The sequence below is a fragment of the Coloeus monedula genome, assembly GCF_965178545.1.
Source record: "Coloeus monedula genome assembly, chromosome: 1".
In the NCBI taxonomy this organism is placed as follows: Eukaryota; Metazoa; Chordata; class Aves; order Passeriformes; family Corvidae; genus Coloeus; species Coloeus monedula.
In genome coordinates, this window is record NC_138781.1 from 6,372,214 (window position 1) to 6,391,685 (window position 19,472).

Sequence of the window (19,472 nt, forward strand, 5' to 3'; positions counted from 1 at the left end):
ACAAAAATGTATGGCCAATTCTTTTAGAGATTGCTGCTAGGGAGGGAAGCACTGGTCTTGAATACTGGGAGAGGTGAGAAAAAGGCATTAAGAGATCACGAGGAAGGAAGGGAAAAATGCTTACACAGACTGTTGTTACAGCTACTGCTGCCTCAAAAGCATCAAAACACACAAAGTTTTTCTGCTTAGAAATAATTTTCAGATTCTTCTGCAGATATAACTTTGTGGACAACTGGGCTTTCTTCCTTCCACTTGGACAAAGCCTTTGACCCCTTCACTACCAAATGCTCTTAGCAGTTTATCTTCAATACCTCTACCCAGAATTCCCATGAGGTTTCCTCTGGCCTAAATCACTTGAGGGTGTGAAAAAGCCGAGGACACTTCCACAAGAGCCCTTAAAACAAACACAGTAAAAATCTTCTACCACGAGCCAAACCTCCATCAGAGCACAGAACCGTAACACAATCCCAGACCTATTTATTGCAGTGTGCAATCCTGCCATTGGTTTCAATCGGCTTCTTACCGTTTGTTGGTGGAATGTATGGCCTACAAATGGTACAGTCAAAACCCATATCAGCTATGTTTTCCACTTCCTCCTCTGTGTTTAAGTTCTGACAGATTGCATGCATCCATCTAGAAATTAAGTGGGGGAAAAAATACAATTTAAAGGAAATAGGTGGTGTTTTAGGAGACCCAAGTATCAGTCTATGGTCCAAGTAAATGGGAAATAGTTGTTTAGTTTGAATTCTTTTAGGGAGAAACCACAGAATCAGGTTTTCCATATACAGCCTCCCCTACAGTGGTGTGTGTTACATCCTGCATAAGGAGCAGGAGATCAATTCTGTCCCTCCACAGGGAGGAACTCTCTACAAAACAATCTCCCAAATATGTTTTAGTATGATAATTTTCTCCCTATATTGCGATAATTTTAATTACTTTATACAATGTAATCTAGATTCAGCCTCACAACAATAGTCTTGTGAGGTAAATTAGTTTTGTTTTTACAGGGCAGGGGGGAAGAGGCACAGAGCGATTAATTGATTTGCCCAGAGTCAGACAGTTAAGTCTGTGGTACAACCAGGAATGAACTACTGAGAGACTTCTGAGACTCAATAATCCAGTGTTCTTTACCACAAGACCACTTCCTTCATCTCTACGCTTTTACATTAGGGGGAAAAAATTAAAATAAGACTTGAACAGGAAAAATATGTGCAATATTAGAAATCCTTACCGATCACACTGTCTACACTGAATTATAAGCTCCTCATCCCTGTACGTGCGGTAACAGATTGGGCAGGTTGACAAACTTGCACAGGGAGCACACTGCGTGTAATTATTTTGCCATTCACATCTTAAACCTGGAGAAGTTGCTCCACAGTGTCTGCACCAAACACACCTGCAGAACAGACAAAAAGATCTATTACTTACAGTTCATAGGAAGATCACTTTGTGGCTTTAAATCTCTCCCACTTAGAATGAGATGAGTAAGTTTTAACTTAACAACATGTTTAACCACAAATGCTTAACAACATTTTTTATACTTTTTAAAGAAAGTTCCTAATTAATAATTCCTTTCAAACTGCAAAAGCAGGCAGATGGGTTCTTGTAACAGCTCAGGAGGTCAAAGCAGTTCCTCATTCCAGTTGCCATTCACTTTGAGATCCTGAGACTTAACCATGTGAGAGGTCTGGTCTGTTTGTGTTTCACCCAAGTAAAACAAATGGTTTTCACAGGGTTTTATTTCAAGAACACTTGGGTGAACCACCCATTCATTTTTCCAACTGAACACTGGGATGATTACAGTGAATGTAAATTGGAAATTTTTTTTGCTAAGAGTTTCAAAAGAAAAATCTTGTCTATTTCTACCTATGCGTTTTTTAGTACGAAGAAGCAGTTCTACGAGGAGTTAAGAGTTTCCTTAATAGACTGATAACTGAATGAAACAATTCAAAAAAAGAATTTTGTTAGCTTTGTTTAATACACCTGACTTAGACACCATAAAAACCTTGTTACAATGCAACTGACATCACAAACACCAAGTGACAGGGAGAAGCAGAGGAGGCCAGCAGTCAGCATTTCTGACCCCAGGCCCCAACACACCATTTGCACTTCCAGCCTCCCTTTGGCACGGTCTGCAGGGGTGGATCCAGGCAGTAGGTGTGGTAGCTGATGTCGCAGTCATCGCACAGGAGGAGTCTCCCTGGATCTGTGGCTTTCCCACAGGCTTCACACACTGTGCACTCCAGGCACCTCCAACCTTTACTAAGTACCACTTTAGTAATCTGCAAAAGGCAAGGTGAGAATTAGTTAAAAATGGCTCAGTGAAGTGTGATCAATGCATAAACTAAGCTCTGGCTTGAGGAGCTCAGGATGCTCTTCTGGGCACACCATCCACATCTCAACGAACTCTTCATCAATTAGACTTTCTGAAGCTTCAATAAACAGGAATGGATTAAACAGAAAGAAACTGTCCTCCCTTCTACTCTTTTTTAAAAACAGGTGCAATGCTTCCCTTTTTCAGTCACCTGGGACTTCACCTGACTGCCAGGACTTTTCAAATACGTGAAGTGGCGTGGCACCTGCATCAGGCAATTCCCTCGGGACTCTGGGATGCATCTTGCCAGGTCCCAGAAACTTGTGTACATTCTGGTTCCTCAAACCTGATCCTCTCATTTCATGATGTGACCACAGTGCTGGAGTTTTAGTCATCTGAAGCAAGCAGCTAACTTACTGCAACTGATATATAATGCAAGAGTAGTATATAAACAAAAAGTCAAATTATAATTGCATGAAATACGCATATGGCATTTTGTAAAGTATGTGCAAAATAAAGTTTTTTGACATGTTAAAAAAAAAATCCCACTTTTACACAGATATATCACAACCAATGAAAAGTGTATAGTGTATATATTGCAGTAAATAGCTTATTTTGTGCTTGCTAGGTCATTTCACAGCATTCAAATTTAATTTTCACACATTCTCTCCTAGACTAATGAATGTAAAATGTATTAATTAACCACTCCAACTGCTGTCAATTCTGACAGCCAACAGGCAAATTGAATCAACTAAACCTTATGCCCCTAGTAAATGAAGATGCAGTATAATTTTTTCTTTGGTTTTAATTCTGCTTGTGTCTACGTTTAAAGCTTATATCTCAAACTGTTATTTTAACCAACTGCTGGATAATCAGCGCTATTTACGGTTGTGAAATTACAAAAAGGTTAATTTCTCTTGAGGCTATGCATACTATAAAATGACATTTAATTAAAGTCTTTCACAAGTCGCATACAAATAATGGTCACATTAGCTGATGAATATCTAACAAGTTAATGACTCCCCCAATTACCACAAAACCAAAGGCAGCATAGTGCTATCAAAGTACAATATGAAAACAGTGTAATCAAGCAACTTTCATGTGTAACAATAGCACTCACCTTAATACTGACACAGTACGGATGGTAACACTGCCCACATTGGGAACAGGCCAGCAACCGGCCCTCAGCACCTTGGCCAAAACTCCCACAAACCACACACATATCCTGCAATGATACAGAAGAGCAGACTCTCAACACGTGCCAGACACTACATTCTGAAAACATGTACCTGTACAATCCAACTAGCTTGCTCCTTATAAGGACATTCATTCACTTTTTTCTCATTAAGGCAGGGAAACAAAAAGAAAAATCATAACTATTATCCTAACCTGATGGAGAGTGAACTTGTCACTGTTAGAGAAGAGGACAACTGTATTATGCATTGAGTTTTCTTCCTCATCTTTATTAGATGAAATATCCATGGTTGTGACCTATTAAAAAACACAAAACACAAATAGCAAGCACATCACTTTTTCTCAGACACGAGACAAAATGAAACATTCCCTAAGAGTTTTGCAAGTATTTATTCATACAGTTTAAACTTTTATGAAAAGATACCTCCATCAGAAATTACTGCGTTAATTCACATTTTTTCATCAGTACAAGAATCATCAGTATTATAGCTTTACAGACATATTCTTTCCTCTCCTTTTCTACCTTCACTTATTACCCCACTGCACTTCCAAATGGAAATGAAAGACAGTCTAAGAAAAAGATCACTAAGCAGAAATTGTCATACTGCACTCAGTCTGCTCTGCTCCCTGCATGTAAACACTGAAGTTCTTTTTATCAAAAAGTTAATTGCAGCGACAGACTTTTGAGTATTAATTCAAAGAGCAACTGCAGAAATCTAGTTTGTCCCATATTGCCTAAAATGTGGTTTACCTAATGTTCCAAGTATATTAGAGGAAAAAGCAAGAGCTCTAAAGTTACTTGCTGTAAGCAGTTTATGAGGCTTATCTATCTTGACCTTAAAAACTTGCACTGAACTTGAAACAGCTGTTTGGATCTCAATCCATCAGCTCTTACTATAGACAGTAATTTTTCTTTTTCATAAAGTGATTTTTATTCTGACCTGACCTTTATTAATTCAACATATTCATGTATGTACAGCTTCTGAAGAAGAGAAACAAGAATGAAAGACTTCAGCTGTGTTCTGACTTTCACGTGAATCCTGCAATACAGAATTTGCTGTCCATGAATTTAAACTAAAAGGCCCAACTACCATCTCTGAACCAGGAATATAAGGGCACAGAGTTCCATATAAAAGATCAAATGCATGATAGAGAAATGTAACTTCATTTTACCAGCTCTTCCACTTACATAAATGAGGATTATTTTAAATATAGTGTAAATCCTACACAGGTAAGTTTTGTTTAAATAATAATTTAAATATTTTATAAATCCAAACATAACTCTAGGGACATTCCATCAGCTAGAGGAATCCTCCTGAAACTCAGCATTTACTGAGAAACAGCTAAAAAGGGAATATATTCTTTATGTGTTTTAATTACCAAATAGTTGAGAGCACTACAGCACAACTGCAACTGACCAGCTAACTACAAAGTACCTGAAACACCTGGATACCTTCAGGGAGAACACTTCCCTTACCCCCTTTTCCACAGGTTCCACGAAGTTCTTGTAACTGCACATTCAAAAGAGCAGAACTTGAAGGACTGAATCGCTGCAATGTTGGTGTTTGCTGAATCCCAGCACTGACCCACCATGGGTTAACCTGTAGCCACCTTTTTCCCCAGTCCCAAGAGACACCAAGGTACGTCCAAATCTGTGTGACTGTCCACTGATCCCAAGCTGAGTAAGAATCACTTTGTGCAAATTGACTGAATATACTCCCATTTCAAACGTTTATCTGGCAAAAGGCTGATTTCTTGGTATTGCTAACTTAATCTATCAGAAGGCAGCCACATCTCTGGAACTCTGGAGCTGCCATCTACTTGATGATGCAAAGGAAGAAATTTCTGTAGGAAATTGTGGAGAGTGATGTCTGTTTTGTATTTACAGCAAGTTACCTAACCCACTCTCCTCTGTTCAATTACAAAAACTTTTAGAAGTTTGATCTATAAACCCCAGCTTCTCTTGAAGTACAGATTTGTGCTTTGTAACACCAAAATAATTATGTGGATGCCTCCAATTCATTAAGGTGCCTGTGACTAGCCTAAGTGGAATTCATCCTGTATGTTTAAAATTACAGATTTGCTTACGAATCTTAACCATCCAATGCTTTAAAAGGGAAAAATGATAGAAATGATTGTTCCTTTTTCAGATCATAAATACCAGGGTATTCCAAGATACTATTACACAGGCAGCAGAAAGTGTGACAATAAATTTAAATAGATTACATATAAGAACACAAAAAACGCAGCTCTGATCAAGTCCTTCTCTGAACACAAGGGACAGGATGTCTCTCAAAATCTCCAGGGCTAGTTGGTAATCAAACTTTTAAAGGAACATTCAAATAGGACAAGTCCACAGTGGGGAACAAGATTATGAATTGTTTTGGAGTCCGGATTTCCAAGTTTTTCATACTGAAATCCTTCTTCTTATGAGAGCAGACTAGGACGGTGTAGGATTTTCAAGTTTTAAAAACACTTCAAGTATTAAATAGCTTAACTATCAACTGCAGTGAGCAATCACTTGCTTACAACCACTTCAGTGCTCCTGAAGAATGGGAGACAGCAAATGTAATTATTATTTTCTCAAGGGCTTCTGGACAGAAGCTGTGTGCAGAATAGTACACATCTGATCACAACAAAGAACTCATAGTCACTGATATAATAATTTGTTAAAGAGTCAAGGAAGTTTCAGTTATGGTAAATCATGATCTGTAAGGGCTCTCTGAAGGAGTCAGCAAACCTGGGGACAGGGAAATCTGATTGATGGAACTTACTTCACTACCAAACTCTTTTGGCAAAGCTCTTCACCAAAGCTACTTAAAAAAAGTTAAACTGACAGAATTAGAGGAATGGTCCCTATACTGATACAAGACACAAAATGAAGAGGGGAATAAATTATCAGTTTTGTAGGTGGGAGAATAGCACCACTGGAAATCTGACAGGGCCTGTCTGCTAACAGGTGGTGGTGCTCAACACACTCGTGTGCAATCTGAAAAATCAAGTGAGAAGGCAAGGTGACAAAGCTTGCCAACAGGACTGGGATATTCAGAGTAATAAAATCCAAAAGACAACTGCGAAGAACTGCGCAAGAACTTCATAAAGCTGAGTGCTGGGCTATAAAATGGCAGATGAAAGTCCACAAAGTAAAGAAACTAACATGACAAAATAACTGGTATTGATGATCAGAAATACAAAGAAGCTTCCATACAAGGAACAGCTCAAAATACTGGCATTCTCCATACTAGCAAGTCAAGAGTGGAAGGAAAAGGAGGAGAAATGATGGAGGTCTATAGAACTGAGTGGCATGGATGGAGGAGGTGAATAGAAACCAGCTTTCCACTGTCTCTTCTCTAAGAGCGTTGAGGGGCAGGCAGCTAATCCAGGAGGCAGCCACTTAAAATACAAGCTGAAGAGCTGCAGAACTGAAAAAGGTTAACATGGTTTCCTGAAGTTTTTTAAAGTGAATGGGAAGATTTATGAAAGAAAGCTCCAACACAGGCTGCCCAAGGCAAAGATACCACCTCCTGTTCACCAAGTCCCCAAGCCACAAACTGTTGAAATGCCTCCTTCTCCAGGCCTCCTGTTCTGCAGTCTTGCTCCAACATTCAGTCCAGAAGAACCTCTGCTCTGGTCTCCCATGGCTGCTGTAACATTCTCATGCGCAAACCCTGCTCTCTCCTTCTGAGTTGTTCCAGTGAGTGCTGCCTTTACTCAGCACGTTCTCCACCCGAGGAAATGGAAGGAGTACTTTAAGACTCCCAACTGTTGTGTCTTTAAATGGCAAGAGCAGAACAGAACTGCCTCAGGCCCATTAAGCTGCAGTGTTCTAGCTCTTCATCACAAGCAGTAACAGCCAGGCTTCATCAAACACCCCTGCTTCTGTAGTGCTCGTTGGTTTTCTATACAGTATTTTAATATAAGAATTATAGCTGAATAAAATTATATTACATTAACAGACTGCAATATAACTTTAAAAAATATGTCCTTACCCCTGGAATGACCACGGCCCCAACTCCATTCTTCAGTTTTGATCTTCCTCTGCCACCTCTTCCTGACAGACCTGCACCACGTGGTCTCCGCTTCCCCGGGAATCCTGATCCACGGCCCTATTCAATTTAAGGTAACAATGTAAATGCAACCTCACGTTCTTTGTTATATGGGATTCAAATCTGTTCAATGCATCTAGGGAAAAACCTAAGTAAAAAAACACCCTGGGATTTCAGGTGAGTACGAGCACACCAGGGCATAGTCATTAAATCTCTGCATAAATCAGTGTGAAATACCTTTAATTACTTACATGGCATAATACGATCACCTTTATCGTCAGTGAGAAAGCTGAAACCAGGAATGTTTATTTTCTGCTCAAGAGTAACTCGAAATATGGATTTCCCCCACCCCCTCTCCCCCACCTCAGTTGCAAAGTTTCCAAAATATATCTTTTATTCTATGATTCATTTTTCTTTTCTCTTTAAACAGCCAGCCCAGTCAGTCATGGGACTTCTGCACAAGGTCTGGACATTTGATTACTCGTAATCATAGATGCTTTTCTTACGCTATGAATAATCAAGTGAAACCTGGGATTTATTAGGATTCAGACCTGCTCACAAAGCAAAGCGGGAGCTGGCTCCACGAAACTCTCTCAATTCAGCATATACAGAGAGAGTTTTTTACATTAATTCTCTCAATTACACTCAGATCAACATTCCCCATAATGTGAAGTTTTTCTTACACAATATCCACTTATTTACAGACAGCTTCTTTTCTCCATTCGTTATTTAAGATGCAGATGCAGAGTTGCAGTGTGGTGCTTTGGAGTATTCAGTGTGTTCAACTACAATTATCTTTGGGAAAGCAAGTATGTTTTTAGTAATAATTACCTGTTATTCATACTGTGACTTTAGTTTGAAATTTCGGGGGTTTTTAATTTCAGAATGAACTAAGTACAAGAGGATTCCTAATCCTCCCTAACCATTTCCAGAGGGAAAAGACCATATTCACATCCCCACATTCTGGCTGATGTATCAGACATCTTTACAATGTGTCTCAGAGCCTCTAATCTGTGTAACTGATGATAATTATGGCATGTATTCAAATAAGCATCTTTCCTACTACAAAATAAGCACTGAGATTATTACTGCATTTTGTATTTGTAAATAATCTCCTGGTTCCTAATACAGGCCAAAAATGGAGTACAGAGTATGGGGTATCCAAACATGTGCTGCAAAATACTTTTAATACCAAGGCAAAACATTTGCTCCATAAAACAATGCTGATGGAAGCAACAAAGTTCCTCAGGGACCGTGTCACCAACAGACATGAACAGTCTTTACTGACGGAGACAGGAGTTTTTTGGATGGAAAGAAGCACTGTGGGCACAGTATTTCTCAAATATTCCAACTCCTGCTTTAAAGAAGATAGAAAACTTTATGGTCATAATTAAAGGGAGAATTGAAGGATCCCAATGTTAAAATTCTTTTAACATCCATCTATTAAACGGAAGAGAAATTAAATTGACTCACACACCAAGTTAATGTAATGCAATGATATTTGAGGAGTGAAAGGAAGGATGCTACTGGAGGCTGAGGTATTTATATGTACTGAGGTGAAACAAAAAATGTCCTTATATATCTATGGAGTTAATACATTTGCACACACAGGACATACAATCATCAATTTTTTAAGATGGAAACTCTTCTGACAAGTTTCTTATTTTCTTTTTCAGGCCAGGTATCAGTATTGTTATTTTCACACAACTAGTAACAGAAATAAGCACATACTTGTATCAATGTTAATGCTGAATATTAAGCTGAAAATTAATGCTTAAAGCAGCAAAAGCTAAGCTGATGTCAAATTAAAATAAAATTAGCATGAGAGTTAAAGTGAGATGAACTTAAATCATTGGGAAGGTACACGTATTCGTTGGTTTCATAATTTAGTTTTTTTTTGCCTTTATTTAAACCAAAGAATTCTACTTTAGTTACTTCAGGTGTTTTTAATGATAAATGTCACCAGGAATACCAGTTTTGGGCCATCTAATCAGGTAGGAAAGTTGTTATTTATTCCCCCATCAGCTAAAAACAATGTCACTTTGAATCCACTCTGCAAGATTTCTCGACAGCAACAAATTCAAGCCATCCTTCAGATCTCAGATCCTTTCCATGCCTGGCTTACCTTACTGCCAGTCTTAAGGACATTCTCCTTCTCAGGTAATTTATTTTGACAGCCAAATAAAGCCAACCACAAAAAGTGATGTACTCAACACACAAAATCTGGGTAATACAAAGTATTCTTTGCCATTGGAAATCAAGGCAATGCCATCATACTGTACACTCTGGAGAGTTCACATCTTTTAACCTGGAAGCTCCAGAGTTCCAGTAAGTTTTAGAGGCCTTAAACAGTAACAGAATGAAAGATTAATTAAGGTGTGAGATACAGAATTTCACCACTAATCTCTACAGCAGAAAGATAGCAACGGATACAGGAAAATAAATTCAAGTTATTTACCACTTTGATGCTCCAAATGGCACTGCCAGGAAGCTGTCTGGATTTAAAAATGTCCCGACCTTCTGAAATGTCTGGGGACCAGGAAGGTGGGCTGACTGTATTATTGGTACTCCAAGCCCCCTAGGATACGGTAGGTGAGAAAATAGATGTATAAAACTTTGCAACGTAAAAAAAAAAAAAAAAAAAAAAAAAAAAAAAAGGCAAAAAGCAAAAAGCAAGCAACAAAAAAAAATCTGAAAAGCAAAGCACATGCAGGCATAGGCATTTCTAGATTAACTTAAGTAGTCAATTAGTTCACTGAGTGAGTAGAAGGTGGGAAATTTTTAGGTTCTCGCTGAAAGATACCCTAAAATGAGTATTTACTTCCAACTGATGGTTAAGTACAACAAAATGAGGTTTATAAACAAAGCTTAATACAAATCTAAAGCAATCATAACAACAAATTACATGCCTAAATTTTATTGCATCAGTGACGAAGACATTTTGAGGTGATAACATCCCCTTTTCTATTCCAAATCACATTTTTTAAAAAAACTGATGGCCTTAGTTGACTTTTGAGGCTAAACTACCCACAATCACAGCAACAATTAGTCTGAGGAAGCGCAGCAAACAAAGGGAATATGAATAAACCACTGGACAAAAGAAAAGGAATACAGCCATGGGAATCAACAAAGCAGCTCATTCCTGCAAGTTTGCCCCAAATAAACTATTATAAAACCCCCACCACCAAATTGTTTTCACCCCAGTGTTTCCATGTTATGCTGTGGAATCCCATTTAAACATGTTATTATGCACAAGTAATAATATACATCCACATGGTGCACCTAGAAACTCGTTTTAACTAATTATCATCCCTATTTAGAGAGGTTCCACCATGGTGAGAAACTGTATGACTGTCACTAGAAGTAAGGCAAAATGAGAAGAAAATGTGAAGACAGACAAGGAAAAAAATGTTGAGGCTCCCCATAGACAGTAAAATCTGTGAAAGACTTTTTCAAGCATGGAATAAAGACTGCAGGAGACAGACATCATAAATAACTTCACTGCCAATTTAACATTAACAAATTGACATTAGGATAGTTAAAGGACAGTACATTTTCCTAATTTTAAATTTGTGAGAGTGAAAATTACTGAATACCAGGACGAGAAGTCAAACTGATGACAAGTACAGGTTTACCTTCCCCGAAATGCCGTTCAGCAGCAGAATCACAGGGCTGATATGGAATAACCTCATGCATACAAACAGTCCCAACTATTCACAACTGCTCACAAGGGGAAGCCCAAACACATTTACACCTTTGAATACTGGTATGTACAATAATAATAAGCATCAAGGAAAATGAGATGGCTTTGCAAAGCGTGTTTTTTGTTTTTTTCTTTTTCTGATGGAGAAATGCAATTTCTCCATCAAGAATGTGGGAATTAAGGGTTTTTTTTGGAATAAACTACTCCATCAAAACACATATTCATCTCAGACTGTAAAGAGGTGTCTTGCTAACAGCTCCACTGACTGAAAACAGGGCTATCCTTCAAGTGATCTGGCACAACAGAGCCAAAAGAGAAAAGTTTGTCAGTGACCTGAAAGCCCAATTATGGATAAAAGTCACATGGTAAAAACACCAACACTTGGTACAACCCACAGCGTGGACAGAGTTGTGTTTAGCATAAATCTGCTTTCTGTGAGTTTAGCTCTGCCTGCACGGGAGAGGGAATATGGACAACAAAGCACTTAAAAAGTAACAACTTGACAATTCTGCCCACACAGGGTGGTAATCGGGCACACAAGCTACAAACTGCTGAGTGTCCAGACCACCTGTGTGCTTGGGATGGCCATCAATGCCTCCCCTCTGCCAAGGGCCTTCCAAAACCCACTCCAGAAGAACAGCTCCTGACAGCAGCTGCTCAAGGGTTCCACTGAGTGTGCTGGAATAAACAGTTTAAATTGGAAGATTTTGCTATCCCAGTTTTTTCCTTGACTTCAGATAGGTGGTCATCATGCAGACAACTCAGCAGATCAAGAGGTTCTTCACCCTCTAACAGGGGAACAGTGCTGGGCAGAAACCTTCTGCACCTGCAAAGCTAGGGATGGACCCTGTTCACATCCAGGGCACAAGGACAGAACATTCATGACAGAACAGGGACATCAAGTCAGAAACGGGGGAAAAAAAGGAGGTCTGATACACTGGTAGGCAACTGCATCAGCAGGTCTGTGGCACAGGAGATTTACCTTAACTATACCGGCCATAGTTTTAATACCAAGTAACAGTCAATTTTAGCAGACAAAATTCAAACTTTCATTGAATTTTAATTAGTTTCCCCTATACTTCTAAAACTTGTAATGCATAGTAGGTAACTGTTCTTATAAAATGGCAACACAAAGAAAATCTGAATAGCAACACAAAGAAAATCTATTTGTCAAAAAAGCAATCTTTACACTGATCTATAAAGGAGGCAACATGCTGACTTAGGGTCAAAATTCAAGATCTTAAACATGCTGAAAATACTTAACAACTAAAATTACCTACTCTTACTTTGGAGGTATAGAATTATTCTCCTTTTAAGAACATAACTTTTCTAATTATTAAGTATATTCAAAAGATTAAAAAGCTAAAAGAACATTAGATCTGAATATGAAATATTCAGTCTTGCAAAACAAAATGAATTGTATATGATTCATGAGCCATACTGTTATGAATTAAATTGGAAATTTAATCCAAGTTTTATTGTAGATCAGAAAAATTTGAATTCTTGGTCAGATAAACTTAATTAAAAACACACATTTCCACAATACCACGAACAAATGAATTACATCAAAGAGATGCAGTAATTATATTTTGGCTTTTAATTAATGCCTATTACCACACAACACTGAAGAGAAAGTTCTATTCGGTTCATTTACATCAGAACCCCAGCAATAATTATGTACTGTGACAGAAACAGGAAGTTCTAATTCTCCATCATATTCTTGAGTCCTCAAAATTGAACAACACAGCTGCAAGTAAATTATAACAAAAGGAAACCCAGTGTCAGCAAGGGTCAGGAGATCTCACTAAATTACCACTGACTGTGTTTAGCTGCTTAACGCTTCATGAATCCTACTGCAATTGCAAATGCACAAAGCTGGATTTGCAATTTAATATTTAATGTAATTTTAGGGTTGTGAACAAACTTTAATCACTTGAAAATATAGCTCCCCTCATTAAAAAAATAAAAAACAACAAAAAAACACCAAACCAAAAAACCAACCAAGCACCAAGCATGAAAACTGTAAAACTGATCCTTGAAAAAGACTCTTTTTTGATCTTTTTTTCTATTATCTACCTTTACAACAAGAAACTTGGTCATACCATGTAAGTGAAGACAGCAAAAAAAAGCCATAACATCCAAGACAGCACACATCCAAACCCATCACAGTGCTCTGCATTCTTTGGTCTCATTTAAAAAAATCTATTAAAACACCAACAGTATTCACTGTGTTGCGTAACAGTAATCACCAACATCTTCATGATGAAAATTAAATACCTCTGAACATGGTTTCTCAAGGAACACACTTTGAAATAATACTAAAATAATATTTATGGAATTTACAAAACCAGCAGTTTATTATTTTTTATTCAAAATTATTCTACAGATCATTCTCAACTCCTTACCTACCAGTGTTTAAGTGCCAAAATTTGTAACGTCTTCCATTTACTGACTCAATCGTATGCTTTCCAGTACACAGTGCCACAGTAAAAATAACTATTTCAAATCTGTTCAATTCACAGAATAAATACAACACCATTTAACATAAACCTCCACAGAAAACTGTCATTTTCCTTGAGAAGTTTTATTTCAAACTGGATCTATGTCAGATTAGTCCTTAATAAACTTATACGACAATTTCTACTAAGGCTACTGCTTCAGAAAAGAGAAATCTGCAATTATTAAAGAGAGGTCCTGCCCTTGACATAAATTTGCAGTTTATAGGCAAGAGTGGAGCATCTGCATATTCCATGGAGAAGATACTGGACAGACACAACTCTAAGGACAGCACTGTAAAAACGTGGCCAAGCTGAAAGCTACTACTGAGTATCTGTGATCTATGAATAATTAAATTTCATACACATGTAAAAATTAATCTGGCTTCACTATGGAGTAGGGTAACAGGAACAGGAGACAATCCATGGAACAAAACCCAGTGAGGTGCTGAGCCTGGCAGGTAGAGGGTCCTCTCACAGAGCTGGATGCAGCTTTCCTGTACATGCTGCCCTAAAAAACACTGTAGAAAGGCACCTTACTGACAGGAACTGACACATTCCCCAAAGTGGAGTAAGTCTGTACCAGCCAAAGCCAATTACAGTTCATAACTGTACCTACATTTTCATTTTTACACAGCTCCCCTTTTGGTTAGAAGCTGGATTTTCTCCTGTTGCTTCCAACCAAACTTGGGATGCCTGCATAAACACCAGGGAGGAGATCGATACAGACACCAGCAACACTGAATGCAGCCCTGGGAGGGACTCATGAAGTCATTTTTAAGCAGAATATTGTCCTTATTTTTGAAATGGGTTTTAGTCCTTTCCAAACAGGAGCAATGTGGTGTTGCAGATACATTGCTAAAGCAAACTACTAATATCTAATACAGGAAATCACTTCAAATTATGCAAATTATACTTCAAATTATGCATTTGTATTCACTGGCAAACCGGAATAATTATTCAAATGTATTTTATTAGTAATTGTATTAACAGATTCTGAAGAAAGCGCTAATAATTCATCCTACTGCCCAGCACAAGACATTAATTTAATGAGAACAAATCCAAATCAGAAACTGTCCTTCTGCACGGATTCATCCTGACTCCAGGGAAGCATGTGTCTTATAAAATTGAGGAGAAATATATCCAAGATCCAGAGAATTTTTTTTCTTATTCCTCTTCACAGGAAGCTCCATAACCTCATTGCAATGGGTATTTTATTGCATTTTTTTAAACATTCCAACAAAGTAAACTGCATATTAGAAGCTTTCAAACTTCTAGGGAAAAGTGCAGAATATTACCATTTGTGAAATTATGTTGGCTTGTCTTTGGGGTTACAGAGTGATCAGAACTCCATGAAGGAACTATTTTAAACCTGAGCAGTCCTGGACAAGCAACAAGTTCTGCAATGGCAGTTCCTCTGCACAACAAAAGAAAGCAGGGGTGAAACCAACGTTAACTTCACCAGGCACAGGAGCCACAATCTCTTTAATCAAAAAAACCCCCCAACTTGTGTAACTTTCTCCCCTGCCCTCTAAGACAGACTGCCAAGAACTCCTGCAGCTCCAAGGCAACATTTGTATGGCATAGCCTCACACCTGACACAAAGCCACACAGTGGCAATATGTGCTATTTTTTTAAACAGAGAGAAGCAGACCCCAAACCCACACAATTAACCCACGTTTGAGATGACAGAATTCCTCTTCAGTGCCACTCTGAGAAGAATCACAAAGGACCTGGTTTATTCCAAACAACTACACCTATAACTTCATAGAAGTACTTTTTCCTCCAGAATTTTTTTCTCCATTTTTTACTTGTTTTTAGATCAACGTGATCACCTCCAGATGAACAAGAACTGAAACACTGCCTTAGGCTAAAATGTTTTAAAATAAGCTTATGTCTCTTCTCAATCTGTGGAGGCACAATGGTGTGGAAAATATGATGGAGCATCACCAAACAGCACTTTTCTCAGCTGCCAGCATCTGCCCTGTATGATGCTTTCCAAAAGCCAGAACTGAAGAAAACATCCATTTTGAAGTGTCTGTAGTATTGACACAAAGAAACAACAGGTCTTCTTTCTCTGGTTTTACACCTGGTGAAAAACTGCCTTCTTGCCTTCTTCTTCCACAGAATTTCCATGCAACAGGAAACCAAACTGTCTGGATGCAATCCTGTGCCATGTGCTCTGGAATGACCCTGCTTGAGCAGGGAGGTCGGAGCAGATGGCTCACTGTGATCCCTTCCAACCTGACCTGTTCTGTAATTTTGCTTCTGCTCCTATCCACAACTCTCCATTTGGAAAAGTACACAACTCTTATAAAAAATGAATGTTTTCAGCAGAAAGAATAATTTAAAATCCCCACAAAATAAACCTAACGTACTTCTATCTGCAATCCAAAATGATTTAAATACATCTCTTCCACACTGTGGATTTATCCAATTACACCTTGCTCAAAAGGAAAACGCCTGCCTGTAACTGGACATTTAAAAATCTCTTTTTTCATAGTCCACAGAACATAATTCAACAGCTTTCTGTCCCTCATCAAAAGCCCACAGTAAGAACTTAAGAAAACTGAAGAGAAATTTGCCACTGTTTAAGGCATTTACATATTTCTGCAAATATGATATATACACCTTACTGTACCGTGACCCAGGAAAACCTAAGTGCACAATAAACAGAGATCTCCTAAACTCAGTGGAAACAGCAGAAAAACTGTTCAGAACACTCTCTCATACCTTAGGAAGTAAAAATTTTGAAACCTTAGGTGACATGTAAAAACTGCAAGGGTTGTGCAATATATAAAAAAGTTGTTAACATGAAGTCCAGAAAAGCATGAAATCATCAACCTGGAACTCCCAAAGACTAAAAAGAAATTGTGATGAGAAAATGAAACACTAGCTTGTCACACTGACACACTTTTTGTATAGAATTTCACCAACAAGAAATGAATACTCTGGACTGATGAACCATTTTCCCTGGAATACGACTTGAATAAAGAGCAAGATGTTGCAGAAAGTGACAGACTTGAGGATTCTTTTCACTTATCAAATTTAATCCTAGTCAAACCACAACTATTTGTACAAGACAGTTCTTGCATGGTAATTCCTAATGTAACAAAACCACAAAATTATTTACCATACCATTAGAAATGACGATCAAGAAAATATCTGGCAGAGTAACGGACACAGAGTTGCAGAAGGTTATTCTCTAAAGCCAGTTTAAGAAGCTTTAACATATTTTGAAAGTACCAAAATAAATGCATATGTGAAAAATATTACAAGTTAAAAAGCACAGCATTATGCAGATCTGCATTTGTAGAATATTGTATGAAAAATACAACAAACTTTCTTCTAGTTTGCTCTAACCACGAGCCAAAAGAAACTTAAATTCTCACCAGAGAACCTTTATGATTGCTGACTTTTTAATTATTTACCAGAACATTAACTCCTTGAAGAAATAAACTAATGCTCACTTAGGAGAATAAATGCATATTATAAGAAATAAGTGACTTTGTTAAGTTATACTGAAATTTAATAAACATATAACACTGTACGTGCTTACCTGTCTGGATCTGGGTCTTCCAGGGGAAAACTTGCGTTTGGTGATGGCTGGTTTTCCCATGCCAATTTTTGGAGTGACTGATATGTAGGTGGTTGGGAGAGCGCTCCCAGCAGCTGGAGGCAGCACTGGAGGCTGACTGTGCTGCACATCTCGTGCAGAATGCAAGTCTAGAGACACATCTGGCGAGGAAGACACATTTGTCTTGTTTAGATTAAGTGATGGGGGAAGTGAGGGGCAAGTCTCAGCTGGTGGTTTTATGGGTTTGTCTCCAACTGGTGAATTATTTGCAACACCTCCATTTGAAGCAGTAGTTTCTACTTCTAGAAGAGCTGGTGCTTCTAACTTCTCATGGGTTTCTTCTTTTTCTACATCTTTCTGCACTTTTATTATTTCCAGTTGTTGTTCTACAGGGACAGAAATAGCTCCTTTTCTTTCAGTCTCCAGCATTTCTGGTGTCACAGTCATGGTCTCAGGTACTGAAGACAGAGACCGAGAGTCTGCTGTGGACACTTCTGATACCTCCACACTACCTTGAGGCAGCTGTATCTCTTCAGCTTGTTTGTCCAACTCCTGCTGTGCTACAGCTTGAACACCTTCCACCACTTCCATCATTTTCTCAGTCTGACTGTCACCACATACTGGTGTCTTTTTAGGAGACATTTCCATTACAGCTGAACTGATTTCAGCAGAGACTTCTGCTTCCAGTTGTGTGGGCTTTTCCTCTGGTGATATACCTGTAATTAAGTACAACTATATTAAAGGCTCAGTGTGAAAAAGAAAAAACTTGTGGTGTATTGGTCAACAAATATACTTGGTACACACACATCATGCAGGCCAAGCACATATCACTTTACTTCAGTGAATTTAATATGTAGCTTAAAATATACTTCATAAATATCTTTCTTTGTACCTATTTTTACAGTTGTCTATATTTTTAGTTCATTATTTTTCTTCCCTGAAAACACAACAGAGTCAATTAGAAGAAAGTAGACCCAAGATTAACTTTTCAGGAACACAACACACATTTCCAGGTAGGCAGTCAAAAATAGTTTCTTCTTTTTAATTTCTGTGTATTGAAGATACATGCTATCATAAATTAATATATTTTAAGCTACTGTCCCAACACTTTCAAAAAGCTAAGAACAACAGAACAAGTATAAATATAAACCATTTTCCTCCTAAAACTCTTTCAGACTTCAGGAAATCAGCTGAAATGAAAACAGCTGCAGCTGGTTTAATTTTATTTATTAATGTATTATTAACTTCTTTCAAAAATATTTGTCCAGCCTTCCCTTGAACCAAATCAAGCACCTTTCATCCATAACTTTCTACATCAAGGAGTTCCAGAGTTCTTGTTCCACTCTATCAGGAACCACATTCTTTGCTCTGAATTTGGCTTCTCACATCTTCCTTTGATGGGCTCAGATTCTCTTACTTTCTATTACATTTGCATTCTTCTTAAACTCACACTGCGACAACTTCCTCACCCACAAGTTCACAGACAGCATTTTATGATGAATATTTCTTCAGTTTAAATCATGGCCCTTCTACCACAGGCTCTGATGCATAACTGAGAGATCACAGCTAATCTGAACAGTTGGGTTTTTTTTACTTTGTCTTTAAATGCAAGTCTCTTGTCTCCCCTTACAGCAGCCATCCTCCAACATCATCTGGGACTGCCAGGACATACTGGCAAATTCTTTACCCTTGATATTGGTCACTAACACATTTAGAGGAGCTGACCCTTCTTTAGCTGCTCCCCCCTGTGTGTTTGGTAAGATGGGGTTTCTCCCAAACCAGAAATGATCAGCTGCTGCAACCCCGTCTGGAATACTATATTTTACTTACAAAGGGAAAAAAAAGAAAACCACGAAATCCTTAACCAAGGATACCTGTGGAGTTACAACCATAAGGAAAGTGTGAGTGACTGTATTTGTATAGCAACAAATCACTGGGTTTTACTACAAACTTCCAGTGTACAAAGCATTCAACTATTTTTCCACCTTGGGTAAAGCCAGTCCCAACAAAAAAGTAAAACAAACAAACAAACAAAAAAAAAAAGCAACACAAATATTCTGAAGACTCTCCTTGCCTTCATGAAACACTTCTTCAGCAAAGAAGTTAATACTCTTGCTTGAGAGCTCAGATAGAACTGTTGCAA

At 38.1% G+C, this 19,472-nt stretch overlaps 1 protein-coding gene across 1 annotated transcript in view; it reads right to left on the bottom strand.

Annotated features, from left to right (window-relative positions):
- The window catches only part of KMT2C (lysine methyltransferase 2C), a 193,907-nt gene that overhangs the window by 61,416 nt on the left and 113,019 nt on the right, over window positions 1–19,472 (bottom strand). Inside the window, 7 exon segments of the mRNA XM_082283329.1 lie at window positions 524–633; window positions 1,232–1,396; window positions 2,101–2,282; window positions 3,435–3,539; window positions 3,704–3,805; window positions 7,498–7,614; window positions 17,312–18,045. Of these exon segments, the coding sequence (XP_082139455.1) occupies window positions 524–633; window positions 1,232–1,396; window positions 2,101–2,282; window positions 3,435–3,539; window positions 3,704–3,805; window positions 7,498–7,614; window positions 17,312–18,045 (1,515 nt within the window).